The 13,873-nt window shown below is 42.7% G+C and overlaps 1 protein-coding gene across 21 annotated transcripts in view; it reads left to right on the top strand.

Moving 5' to 3' along the window:
* Positions 1–13,085, top strand: part of rims1b (regulating synaptic membrane exocytosis 1b) — a 95,679-nt gene extending 82,594 nt beyond the window's left edge. For 20 of the 21 annotated variants that reach the window (XM_082536711.1, XM_082536713.1, XM_082536719.1 and 17 more), the window contains 5 exons: positions 7,699–7,843; positions 8,318–8,430; positions 9,974–10,075; positions 10,264–10,403; positions 10,521–13,085. In XM_082536711.1, the coding sequence (XP_082392837.1) occupies positions 7,699–7,843; positions 8,318–8,430; positions 9,974–10,075; positions 10,264–10,403; positions 10,521–10,739 (719 nt within the window). In that variant the 3' untranslated portion in view covers positions 10,740–13,085. Of the gene's footprint in view, positions 1–972; positions 1,101–7,698; positions 7,844–8,317; positions 8,431–9,973; positions 10,076–10,263; positions 10,404–10,520 lie in introns of those variants that run through there. The other variant, XM_082536715.1, reaches the window with a different exon arrangement.
* The last annotated feature ends 788 nt before the right edge of the window (positions 13,086–13,873 follow it).

Here is a 13,873-nt window from a genome sequence, read left to right as displayed (position 1 = left end):
AATTTGATGCAAGCAATCAAAAAGCGTGGAGACAAAACCCAAACGCAGACAGACTCAAAGAAACTGAAAAGACGCCTTTAATTTTATAGGTGTAGAGTACCAAAAGAGTAAATACTCACTCCAGAGGTAACCAAGCAAACTGGACAGAGCTGAAAGTAATTAAAACAACAAGGCAAGTAAAATTAAATACAAAACACAAGTAGCAACCAGCTACCAAAATAAAACAGGAAACGGAGACTTAAGATGCCAAAGGACACCGGGGTGGTTAGACCAACTTTAGCACAAACGTTAAGAACAGAAACAATTCAAACACTAACAGAAACCACATTACAGAGGTAATAAGAGCTCAAAAACCTGAAAGCAATACACCAATAATTCTAAACAATAAAAGTCACAACTAAAACCAAAACAGAGGATTTTTAGTGATTCTAAAACACAAAACTCCAGGACAGTGACACAAACACACAGTCAGTGGTTCAACGAGGACAACAAAGAATCGACTTGTTGCAGAAGCTGAAATCTTTCAGTGTTTCCTTTAATATTTTCCTTCTTGTGCTGGTTCAGTGGGTTGTATATGAAGGACAGACACAAACTTTGCAACATTAAAATCTTTGTCAAGATTATTTGAGTCCAGTTAAAAAACCCGTGCTCACCTTGGAAGAATCACACGGTTCATTTTTCTCAAGTGAATTTATTTTATTGTCCTCAGGTCGGCACTGTCATGCTTCTCATGCATAATAGATGCATGAGAAGCAAACTACTCAGATTCCTTCATACCTTCTTTCTAGGGGTGCAACGATATTCGTATCGATATTGAACCGTTCGATACAGTGCTTTCGGTTCGGTACGCATATGTATCGAACAATACAACATTTGTAATTTATTTTATCAACTTTCCTTCTGACGATGGTGTCTGTGTTGAGCGCTCAGTGAATCTGTGTTCGACTACTCCGCCTAGGCTGCACTGTCGAGCGCAGATCCACTGAGTGCTCCACACAGACAGCATAGTCAGAAGGAAGAGCGCAGGGCACCTCCCCCACCCTCATTCAGATCTGGCGTTTGGAATTATTTTGGTTTTCATGTGACGTATGACCCTGAAGGTAAGCGAGTCATGGACTAAAGTAAAACAGTATGTTGGATGTGCCATGCAATGCTCAATTACATGGGTGTGAACTAGTGTGTTAGCGCAGTTAGCTCGTTAACGTGTTGGCCGTCTAGCCCCATGCACGGGGCGATCGGCGGTAGCTCGTTAACGGAGATTTGCCGTGTTGTGGTGTTAAGGTCATTTCAACGAGATTAACCTGAAAGCACTAGCGGGAACACAACGAATATGACTGCACATTTACGCCGACATCATCCTAGTGCAAAGACAAAAACAACAAGCATGCTACTAACTTTAGCCGAGTCATTTAGACAGCTGTTAGCACATGATTCTCCTTATGCTGCTGAGAATATAGCCCAGAAGAAGCAGATAGTATAGCTTTTATTTTGGAAAGAGCCATTTCTCTGTAATAAACTCTCTTTTCCAAAGATGAGTGATTCCTCAATCAGATACAGGGCTCGCAATATCGCTAGCCTGACATCCTGGGGCTAGCGATTTTTTCAGTCGGGCTACCAAAATCTATCTCTGCCCTGCCCATCGGGCTATTGTAGGAAAAATATATGTCAATGCTTTTGCATTCTTTCGGAAATGTAGCTGGGTAATTATGTCATTGGCATCGGTGAGCCACTGTCAATATGTGACATATTGAAATCGCGTTTGAATTTGCGCTTGTTTTTTTGCTTTCACTTTGCAATTGTGCGAACTGTGTATAGAGAGCGACAGCACTGATCTGTGAGTGATGATAATTTGCGCACCAATTCCTCTGACATCGTCTTATTAATCGTTAGCTTACTATGCAAACATGACAAGTGAAATCTCCCGCAGCAAGCTTAAACATGTGAGAGGTTGATCGCGCAGAGAATCGCTGAGCTTATGTGAGTGCATGTGTAAAAGCATTTCAGTTCTGCTGAGCCAAATAAGACAGGTCAGGGTGAAGAAGTGACAGCCAAAGAAAAGCTTACCACAAAACGGAGAAGTTATGACAAATCAGACTATAAGGCAAAAAGAAAGTGCAGCTTTATGGTTTCATGGACAAAAGAATTTCTGTGGCTGCAATATGACGAGCTAAATAACCAGGGCTGCACATAAGTGGTCCGCAGGTGCGCATTCGCTGTCAAAATAAAAAACACGCACAAGGGTTAGGGTTAAATTTAAAAACTGTACTTTTGAGTTAAAATATATATTTATAATTTTAATAAATGACAAATTAAAAATGCATGAACATTTTTTTTGTATCGAAAAAATATCGAACCGTGACACCAAAGTATCGAACCGAACCGTGAATTTTGTGTATCGTTGCACCCCTACTTCTTTCTTTGAGCTGCTAAATGTGAAGAAAAGTAGTTTGTTCTTCTAAATACAAGTCCCTGTGGGGGCAGTTATGCTGTGAGATTTTAACGTTGAGCTGCTCACTGACAAACTGAATGCTGTGCATGCTGGATTGTGACTTCTATGTCATTATTTATTGGGCTCTTCCCAAAAGAGCTACACAGGCCCGCTCTCTTGTGGGCCTGCTGCCTGCAGGAGGGGCCACAGGGCTTCGGTGCTGTGTGGATTCTCTTAGTGGGTGGAAACGCCTCGGTGTCCTTCCAAAAGAGCTGGGGGGCAGGGAGGCAGAGGTCTGGGGATCCCCAAAAGTTTTAGTCATATGACTCTATACTTTTCCAGATTCTTCATTTTTGCCTACAAAAGGACATGCAAAGTGCAAACCTTGATTACATTATCTAATTTAACCAAACCCAGGAGTCTAGGTGATTTCTCTTGTTGGTTTTCTCTAAAGAAAATATGATTAAAACAGCAGCTGCACCGTTAAACTACTGTGTGCGATCACTTCGACTTAGAGAATGCAGGTTTGAACCCTTAAGCTACAGCTAAGCTAATAACAACCACATCCATACAGAAATATTCATTGCATTTTGTCCCGAGGTACAGACTGTACCCAAGCACCGCAAATTGAAAGTGTCCTTTTGTTCTGTAAAAGACAAACTTCTGCTGCTGTCGCTGGCCCAGCGCTCGTCATAAAGACAAACAACCACAGCTCGGCTCGCGGTCACACAACAGAGTGTGGCTCGTCCGAGCCCAGCATCCACTTCCACCACCGGGGCATGTACGATGAAAGCCAAATGCTGTACTTCTCTTCATTGTAGAGGGCATAAAAAGCTATTAGAGAATATTAGGCCTTCAGGGGGTCGCTCGCCCACTGCCACTGATGTAGAGAGGGGAGAGAGGAAGTAGAGAAAGGACGAACATCAGCCTAATGTAAAAAAGTCTCTCTTGGTCATGATGGATGATGCCGAATGCAGGTAAGAGAGGCTCACTTGTATTTTCTAAACTATTTACTGTGAGGTTTTAGACACAGGATAAAGGGAGGCTCAGAAATGTTGTTTTCCAACATCATGAGTCAGAAGGCAGACGCGCCCCTGTCCGAGATGCCACACAGTGGGGGTTTTTTGGCTGTTTTTCTGCCCAACAATTTCCTGTTTACTGCTGGTGAACAGATTCTACAGAACATGGGCGCAACTTTGACCGTGGTTCAGACAGCGAGATCAAACAGTCCTGAACTGGATCTGTGGGCTATCTTGTGATATTCAGCTTTGTCTAACATATGAATGGTTTACTGTTTAGGCCACTGAGTGAACTCTGTCCTCTGAAAATGCAGAAACAACAACAGCAAAATCTTTGTGTGAATCCTGATACTCTGGGATTTTCCACCTTCTAGATCAGGGGTGGGCAAACTTTTTGATTCGTGGGCCACATTGAGTTCTAACATTTGACAAAGGGGCCGGAACAGGAGTAGATAGATGGCATGCTTTGAAAACATCACCTCATTGGGGGAAAAATACACATCTTGGGATATGGAGAAAACATGTGCTTTAATTTCCAATGAAAATGAAGAAAAGCATTACAATAAAATCTCTGACTTCGAAATGAGCCTTTAAACACTGAAAATCAAATAAATGAATATTTTATTTTAAAGCACTGAAAGTTCTGTTATCCTTCAGGATATCACATCACTCTCCTCCTAACTCTTTTTTTTTTTTTCCAAAAACGGTAGGAGATGCAGATGTACTTGTCCTGTTCCTTTTATTCAATTTGTTTCCCCGGTGCCAAAAGTCAACAACGACCAGTGCAAGGACGAAACAGTTGCAGCAAGTCAGTCTGTGAAGCGTTATAGTTGATCTGCGCACACTGTTCATTTTAACAACGTGCGTATCACGGAGAGACACACATTTTAATGGGAGCAGTGTTGTTGGTCTCCTTTTTTAGCCAGCGCATCAAAGTCTGGAGTTAGTTTTGTTGTGGCGATTCTCAGGATTGATCTGAGGTGTAGGTCTGTTAACTTGGATCTGTGGCTGGCTTTGTTGATGTTCATGACGCTGAAGGTCTGTTCACACATGAAGGTAGAGCCGAACAAAGCCAACATCATCTGTGCTTTTCGCCTTAGATTTGGAAACGCGGCATCATTGAGTGAAGCATAGAAGTCATTTAGTTTCAGAGAGCTGAACTTCTCTTTTAAGGCAGGGTCAGACTGAAGGTCGATGAGTTCGAGCTGAAGCTCCTCTGGAGCTGTTTCGGGGTCTTGTGACAGAGGAAAGGCCACCAATTGAAGTGACTTGTCAATTTTATCGAAATCCAAAAACCGACGGCAGAATTCTCCGTGCAGTGCATCCAGTGACTCACTGTATTTCTTTACTTTTGCTCCGGCCTCTTTCAGCGTGGCTAGTGTAGGAAAATGAGTGAATGACTTGTTCAAAATCTGCCTGGAGAATAAAGCCAGCTTGGATTTGAAGGCTTTCACGTTTGTGTGCATGTCATGCACAAACTGCTCCTTCCCCTGCAGTTTCACGTTGAGCTCATTCAAGTGTGAAAATACGTCTGTAGCAAACGCAAAGTCACACATCCAGCTCTTGTTGCTCAGCTCAGGAAATTCCTCAGTCTTCCCCTGCCGCTCCAAAAACACGCCAATCTCCTCTTTGAGCTCCCACACTCGTTGAAACACTTTGCCCAAACTCAACCAGCGGACACGTTAGTGATAAAGCAGGTCCTGGTGATCCGCATCAGTTTCCTCCAGAAACGCAATGAACTGACGGTGCTGAAGTCCCCGTGCGCGTATGAAGTTGACAAGTTTCACCACAGGATTCACAACATGATTCAGCTGTAACACCGATTTACATAGAGATTCCTGGTGGAGGATGCAGTGGAGGAAAATCACATCCTGGTCAGAGTTTTCATCTTCCACTTTATTCTGGATTCTCCTCAGCAGGCCGTTTTTTCCCGTTAAATTTGGAGATCCATCTGTGGTGACGTTAACAAGCTTACTCCAGGGAAGCTTCATGTTTTCGATGGCAGCAGACACTCGTTCAAACAAGTCCTCTCCCCGTGTTTGTCCTTTCAGAGACTCCATTGTCAAAAACTCCTCCGTTATTTCAAAGGTTTCGTTGATTCCTCGGATAAAAATGAGGAGCTCAGCAGTGTCTTTGACATCGTTGCTTTCATCCAGTGCTAAAGAATAAAAAGTGAATGACTTCGCCTTTTTGTTTAATATGCTGGTGATATCTTTATCTATTAGTTCTACACGGCGAGTCACTGTCCGCCGTGATAAACTGATTTTCTCAAATTTGTCTTTGGTCTCCGGGCACAAAATACCTCCTGTCTCTACCATACATTCTTTTAAAAACTCGCCCTCTGACAGTGGTTTGCTGGCCTTTGCTATTTTGAATGAAAGCATAAAACTGGCCTTGGTACTTGACTCTTGAATGGCAGTTTGACGGTGAAAAAAACTTTGCTGAGCCTTCAAATTAGCTGCCAACTTCTCAGCAGCAGATTCCCGTTCTTTTGTTGAGAGCTTGCTAGCATAATTTGCGTGCTTTGTGACAAAGTGACGGCTAATATTATACTCTTTAAAAACCGCCACAGTTTCTTGGCATATCAGGCAAACAGCAGATGATCGGTGTTCAGTGAAAAAATATTTAGTTGTCCACTCCTTTTTGAACACTCGACATTCTCTGTCCACTTTCCTTTTCTTGGGACCGCTCATCTTCATAGAGGGGCGGTAGGTCACAGGGTAAAGTGCAAACGTGGAGTAATAGGCCTACGCCGCTTCACCTCAACAAAGCCAATATATCTAGAGTGCGCCATCTAGTGAGGAAACATCAGAATTGCAGGGGAAATAAAACATTAACAAGGTTAATTTATTAAATTTTTTTCAAGTTTGGCGGGCTGGATCAAAACGTTTAACGGGCCGCACGTGGCCCCCGGGCCGTAGTTCGCCCATGCCTGTTCTAGATGAATCACTTTGTGGGGTCATTTGAGTAATCACTCATGATAAGGGACTACCAAGAATAATAATATCTTTATTTAAAAACAGTAGCACCTTTCAAGAACAAGTTGCAGTTTTCTTTACAAAGGCAAGAGCAGTGCACGACTGCACATTTCCTTCAAGGCTTAAAATGTTCGTGTAAAGCGTGAACTGAGTCTGAGTCTCCGGATATTTGGATGCGATCTATACTTAAAAACATTAAGATAATGTCTCCAAACTTTTCTCACGTCATTTTGATGTGGATTTGTTGTGTTGTGTTTTTAAGGAGCACTATAATTAAACCATTACCTAAAAAGCTCTTATTTGATCCATCTGTCTCCATCTGGCTAATTATAGGCCAATTTCTAACCTTCTTTTTATTTCAAAGATTCTCCAAAGAGTTCAGTTCAGTTCATTTTTATTTCAAACATTTCAAACATGTGCCTTCACAATCATTACAAAATATCATTCCATTATTTGTTTGAAAAGGAGTAGTTGTCAAGCAGCTGGATGATGATCTAGAGGAGCATTAAAACAGCTAGTGAAGGTTACAAATCATCGTTTTATGGCCGTTGACAGTGGACTCCTCTCTGTGCTTGTCCTGCTCGTCCTCAGTACAGCACACACAACTGATCCGAAATTACAAACTCAGACGCACCACTGGTGTTTTTGTTTGAATCCTACATATCTCATAAATTTAGTTTTGTTGATTTAAACGAGGAGCGTTCCACAGATCTCAATGTTTGGACCACTATTTTTACATGTTTCCCCTCAATAGTATTACAGAGCACTGGATACATTTTCATTGCTATGCAGATGATACCTAAAGCCAAATGACACAAATCCATCCATCCTAACCATCTGCTTCTTAATTCAGTTTTATTTGTATATATTGTAGGTCAAAGACACTGCAATATTAGTTATAGAAACAAATATGATCAAATGTCCCCATATGAGCAACACGTGGCAACAGCGGGAAGGAAGAACTCCCTTTTAACAGGAAGAGACCTCCAACAGAACCAAGCTCAGAGAGGGGCGGGGCCATCTGCAAACGCAAACCATGAACAATATAAAACGTGCAGTGGTGCCATATAAATAAAAATATCCTCTGCTTTGTTCATGTTTTAATTGTGGGAGGGGAATGTATAACTCCTAATTGTTGTAAGTATCTATAGCTTCAGCCTAACAACTTTCCTGTGGTATCGGTTTTAAAGAAAAGAGCCATTCCTTCACTGGAGTCTGTTATCAAAATATTGTCTGCTTGATGATTCTTCCTCTCGCTCTCGTTTACCTCCAGAGGGGAAGAGTAAGAAGGAGAAAGGAGCGTCGATCCAGAGGAGCACGGAGACCGGCATGGCCGTGGAGCTGACGAGGAACATGAGCCGGCAGCCCAGCAGAGAGTCCAACAACGGCAGCATGAACAGCTGCAACTCTGAGGGGAAGTCAGTAAACCCGTCCCTCTGCTACTCGTCATCTGCACTCTGTGTCACAAAGACGTCCTGAATGAAATGAGTTAGAGTGACAGTAATGACTGCATGTCAGCATGTTCTGAGGGAGACATCCATTCCCGCCTGCGGGTATTTCTGTATGTGTTGGCCGACTGAGAGTAAACACAGTCTAATATAACGAGCACGCAGTTTAAAAATGAGTCAGCGTGGAGAGTGTGAGGCGACGATAAAACCAAAACTCAGACAGAGTCAAATTAAGACCGGGTGTTTTCTGTCGCTTGGACAATCACGTAGATATTTTTTCTTGTTATAAATAATGAGTGCAAGTGAAATTCTCCTGGAGGCAGCAAAGTGAATCCACCACATGTGCTGACTGAGTGGGGCCATCAGCAAGACTGATGACACATTTGTATATAGGTTGGTGATTTTTAGAGTTAATAATGGGCTGTTTTGTGTTTTCTGTGGTAGCTTGATCTTTTCTGGAGTGAATCTAGGTGCCAGCAGTCAATTCAGTGACTTCCTGGATGGACTCGGACCAGCTCAGTTAGTGGGAAGACAAACACTGGCTACTCCTGCCATCGGTACAAAACCTCTTCTCTCTTCTTTTGAATTATTTGGGGTATTTTTTAAAGCTTTATTTGTGCATGCATGGATAGATGTTGTAAAGGTTTTTTTGCATTTAACAATGAATCAGAAAATGTCAGAAATCATTATTAGTATTGTAATGTTTTTGCTACTTTACTTTGTATTTTTGTGTGTCTTGAGTATTTCTAGCATGAATTTCTCTGACATATTTTGGATATTTCTGGTATTTTATTTTAAATGTTGATTGTGCCATTCATCCTCTTCTCTTGGTCGTGAGGCATCAATCTAAGCAGACAATCCCAGTCTTCCATCTTCCCAGCCTCTCCTCCACTTCTTCAGGTGGGAAGACGTTCCCGAGTCAGCCGAGAAATGTGATCTTTCCAGCATGTCGTGGTTCATTTCACACTGGGCCACAGACTGCTCCAGTGCAAGTTGGAGGTCACTGCTTGATAAAGCCAGCGGAGCTACATCATCTACGAAAATCAAGCACGAGATCCTCAGGCCACATAGCCTTGAGAAATTCAGGGAAAATCTCATTCCCCCCATTCACTGTGTCCACTGCAGAAGGTCTGTCAGTGGGGCTGAGAAGATCCTTGATGTATTCCTCACACCACCAAACTATGTCCTGAGTTGAGGTCAGCAGCGTTGCATCCCTGCTATAAAAAGTGTTTGCAGGGAGCTGTCCACGCCACTCGAGTCACCTGACGATTTGCCGGACTTCCTTCAAGGTCGACTAAAAGTCCTGCTCAATGGCCTTGCTGAGCTCCTCCCATACCTGAGTTTTTTGGTACTGCAAGAGCTGCAATCCACTTGGCCTGTTGGTACCTGTCAGCTGCCTCTGCTCACCATGCTTGATAGAATCCCTCCCACTGCTTGATGGCTCCTTTAACCTCTGCTGTTCATCTGATTCAGGGATTACCGCCACACTAGGGTCCGCTTTCCACAGAATGCTGTTAAAGTTTTGCTCAAAGTGAGAGCTGAAGAGCTTGACACTCTGGCCTTTGCCAAGTTCACCCTCACTGTCCAACATCTTCCATTGCCACCTGATGCAACTCACCAACAGGTGGTGAAGTGCAAAAATGAATCACTGACCTGCGACGCAGGGTGTCCTGGTGCCACGTGGACTTTTGGACACCCTCATGCTTGAACATCGTGTTCAATTTGGAGAAACTGCGGTGCAGCCAGTCCCTCCCATTCACACTCCTCTAGATCATTCTGTCATTGCCCATGTGAGCATTTAAGTCCTCCAGTAGGACAATGCAGCAATGTTCAGCACATGAGTGCACACGACAATCAGGACATAGGGAGGGAGAAAGAGAGACTGTTTTCATGTTCTTATAACTATTAATTTTATATTTTTATTGTTTCTTATGATTATTTGTACTTAATCTTGTTCTTTTTTATTGTTATTGTTGATGATGATCAATTTAATTGTGCCAGGCTGAGAGTGTTACCTATGCATTAAGTCTGCGCTCCTGTCGGTAGTAGATGTTGGTGTTGAGCTCTTTGTTTTCTTATTTTTTGTGCTGTGTTTTTTAGGTGATATCCAGATCGGTATGATGGAGAAAAAGGGTCAGCTGGAGGTGGAGGTGATCAGAGCACGAGGACTTGTACAGAAGCCAGGATCCAAATCTCTCCCTGGTAAGCGCCCAACCTGACTGAAGCCGCCACAGACCAACTAATCCCTCCATCACTCACACACATGTTATTATAATCCAGTATATACACTCGACTCAAGCTCACCTGTTCTTTGCGTTCGTACAACCAGCCCTGAGAGCCGATAGTGTTCCCACTAATGGCTTTTTTTATTGCTCTGTTTCTGCCGTCAGCTCCATATGTCAAAGTCTATCTGCTGAATAATGGAGCGTACGTAGCCAAAAAGAAAACCAAGATTGCACGGAAAACACTTGACCCACTGTACCAGCAAGCACTGCTATTTGAGGAGAGCCCGCAGGGGAAAGTGTTACAGGTGAGCAGGAGATTTATTTCCCTTCATCACAAAGTTAAATGCTTCCCCCCCTCCTACTTCATGCTGACGGAAATCGAGCAGAGCAACATGACAACGTGAAATTATTTTTTCCTTCAGGTGATTGTATGGGGAGACTATGGCCGCATGGACCATAAAAGCTTCATGGGAGTTGCACAAATCTTATTGGAGGAGCTGGACTTATCAAGCACAGTCATCGGTTGGTACAAGCTGTTCCCACCATCCTCTCTGGTGGATCCGACACTCGCCTCCCTGACGCGACGAGCTTCTCAGTCGTCTCTCGACAGCTCGTCCGGACCGCCCGGGGTCCGATCTTAGTGGACAAACAGCTCTACACCACCGAGAAAAAACTAAAACTAAAACTCGGAGAGAAATGAAATACTAACGGCAGAAATGTAGAACAACAACAATCAGAAACACGAGAAAGCTTTGTTGAAATCTGACAATCACTCCTGCCGCGGTTAATTTTGTCTGTCGTAGGGAGCGTCGCATTTCAGTGTTTCATGTCCATTCGAGGAAAAGTCTCTGTGTTTTCTCTGTGTGTGCTGAAGAAGCCGTGCAGCAGCTGTCCAGACAGTACCAGAGAATCCAAACGAAGCAGGGTGGCTTTTAACCGAATCAACAATAGCAAAGAAATGTATGTAAAGCATCGGAATGTATGGACTCGAGACAAGAGGTAATCACCCTCCGCTCCTGCAGGCGGCGCTGCGCTCCCTGCAGTGGCCTCCTCCAGAACCCCAACAGACTGCTGGTATTCCCGTCCCCGCCGTGTGTGGGGGACGGGGTGCTCAGTCTGGAAGCACAGGGCCTTCTTCTGGTGCCTAGACCTCGGAGCCGCATTACTGGTCCCCCCCTCTCTGTGGAAAGATCCTCTTTTCAATATGTTTACCATGGCTGCTCTGAAGCCGCACCGTTTCAGCGTGTTTGCTTTGTTGTTCATTTCTTTCCCTTCGTTACTACTGGCACAAGATGTTTTTAAAAATGCTCATGATAATGTTGTCAGTCTGGTGTGTGCATGGAGAGTAAAAATAAAATACAAGAGATTAAAAAAAAAAGAAGCTATTAAATGTCTGCAAGTGTAATGCAGGAAGAGGGCGGGGAACAGGTTAGATTTTTACATGTGAGATTAGCGTTGTTTTGCTGGCAAGCGTGCAGGCCAGTCGTCTTTGTATAGTTGTATATTAGGCCTCCCAGGAGGTTGACCAATAAGTAAAATTTATGTCACTTTGAAATATCACAAGGGTACAATGTCAATGTAAAAAAAAGAAAACGTAAATCTTTGTTCACCTATGTGAGAGCGAGACAGGGGCGTCTAATTTTTCACATTTTTTGGGAGGCACATTCCCTCCCTCCCGGCATGTTAAAGGTTTTTATCCAATCTTTAGTTCAACATTTTTTTCTTTTTAAATTTAAACACAAGCACAAGAGCTTGATTTTTTTACAACAAAAAGTTTAACGTTTTGAAGAAAAAAATAATAATACATAGCTAAAAAAATCAAAAACAAAAAAAAGGACAAAAAGCAGCAATCCTCCCGTCACCGGTTCTCTTCATCGTTTCGTCTCGACGTTCGGAGGCAAACAGAACAACAAATATTGTCACAGTTTTTTCCTCGTGCATCTCGGTGAATGTGGGCCAATCAGATCGATCCGTCGGGACGCCAACGCTCATCCTCCGTCCGGCCTGCAGGCTCCTCCCACCCGGAGGGGGGAGGGGCAGCATGACTTTGGAACCCGTTCCAAGCTGCATGCACATTTTTGTAAACAAACAAACAAACAAAAAAAATCTAGATACGCGTGTTAGCTCCACATACTGTAGGGCCGCTTGTATGTTGCATGCAGTTGTACAGTTTGCTCGTACTTGAATATTAAAGAGATAAAACCAAGAAACTGAAGCCATTCCCATTACGCAAAGACATCCAAATCCACTGCAGTCCAGTCCACGTCCTTCAGTCCGGTGCTGAATGTCTCTCAAACCGAATCCCAAGATTACATTGATGTCTCTGGAAGATGTACTGTACTGTACTGAGCAGACCTCGCAGCCCCTCTTACTGTTATTCCACATCATAGTATACCTCCGAGGGGCTGGGACGATGTATGAATAAATATGTACAAATCAGATCTATGAAAATATGAATTATGTTTCAACATAATGATTTCAGACGACACGGAGAATAAACTCAGATGCACAGAAAGTCGCACCCTGTAAATACTCAGCACTATGCCCGGGGTTTTCATTTGGTTCACTGAGAAAAGGGGCCAAGTCTTATAATAAGGAGCGATTAGTACTTTAGGTGACGAGGGGACCGTGCTGTGGGACGGCGATGGGTCTGAAAGTCCTCGTCTGAACACTTCTCTGTGCTTCGAACTCGGCGTCTGTGCCCGGCCCGCCATGCTCAGTCCCGCCTCACTCCAGATTTCTTTTCATTGTCCAGTGAAGCTGTTTTTTTCCTTATTTATTTAGGTTTTTTTTCCTTGTCAGTATTAACAGGAGAAAAAATTGCTGATTGTTTACAACTTCTGTGTTCCACTGAAACAAGAAAATCAGAAAAAAGTAAAGCATTCACTGCAACATTTCTTGTTTGTATAACAGATGTGGCTCAAATGATGTGTATGTTTTATATATAAAAAAATTTCATTTTTATGATTTACAAATAAAAAAGAATGTGTGGAAAAAAATACCAATGTTTTCCTTGATTGTTTCTCATGCTTATTTTTTAATTTTCTGATTTGACATGATGTCAAAAGGCCAGGGTGCCTTGTTTGTGGGAAAGCTAATATTTATTCTCAGTCTGTGCATCTCTGAGCAGAGCAGCATTATTTTAGAGAGAGGGCCATCACTGTTCCCACCGTAGTAAATTTATTACAGTTCATAAAAACATATTTCAAGTGTTTTCATCAGTTCTAGATACAATATAAAAGAACAACATGTGCTTTTCCCCCTTTTATTCAGTTGAGAAGGTGATGAGCTATCTGCTAACGCTAGCTAGTTTGGTTAGCAAATGCTAACCAACTCTATGGGTCTATTGCTGGACATACCCGCTAATTAGTGCTATGTACAGTAGCATGCACAACAAAATTCTAGACTTTTATGCGCCGTGGCCATCGTACTAACTTGTCTGTGCAGATAACAGCTTAGGAATCTAAACAGTAGTCAGACCATACTAGTAGCTCTTACAGCAATCAACATGGCCTACATGTCCAGTTCGGTGAGCTCAGTTAGCTGAGGTTAATCCTAGCAGACAGTTAGTGTCCTATCTGTTACTCAGACAAACACGTGGCTAATAAAGTTTAAACAGGTGAGTAATAGTAATATTACTTAATAATTATTAATATAGTAATATTTATACCTAAACAGTTCTCATTAAGGAATAAATTGATCAAGGAGTGGAAAATAATTTGCGTAGCAAGCAGTAAGCATGATAATTTTTGCTCTAAAGTTGGCTATTTCAACA

The sequence above is a fragment of the Aulonocara stuartgranti genome (assembly GCF_965226115.1).
Source record: "Aulonocara stuartgranti genome assembly, chromosome: 6".
Lineage (NCBI taxonomy): Eukaryota > Metazoa > Chordata > Actinopteri > Cichliformes > Cichlidae > Aulonocara > Aulonocara stuartgranti.
The sequence above is the reverse complement of the archived record's forward strand: the minus strand, read 5'-3'. Positions and strand labels throughout refer to the sequence as shown.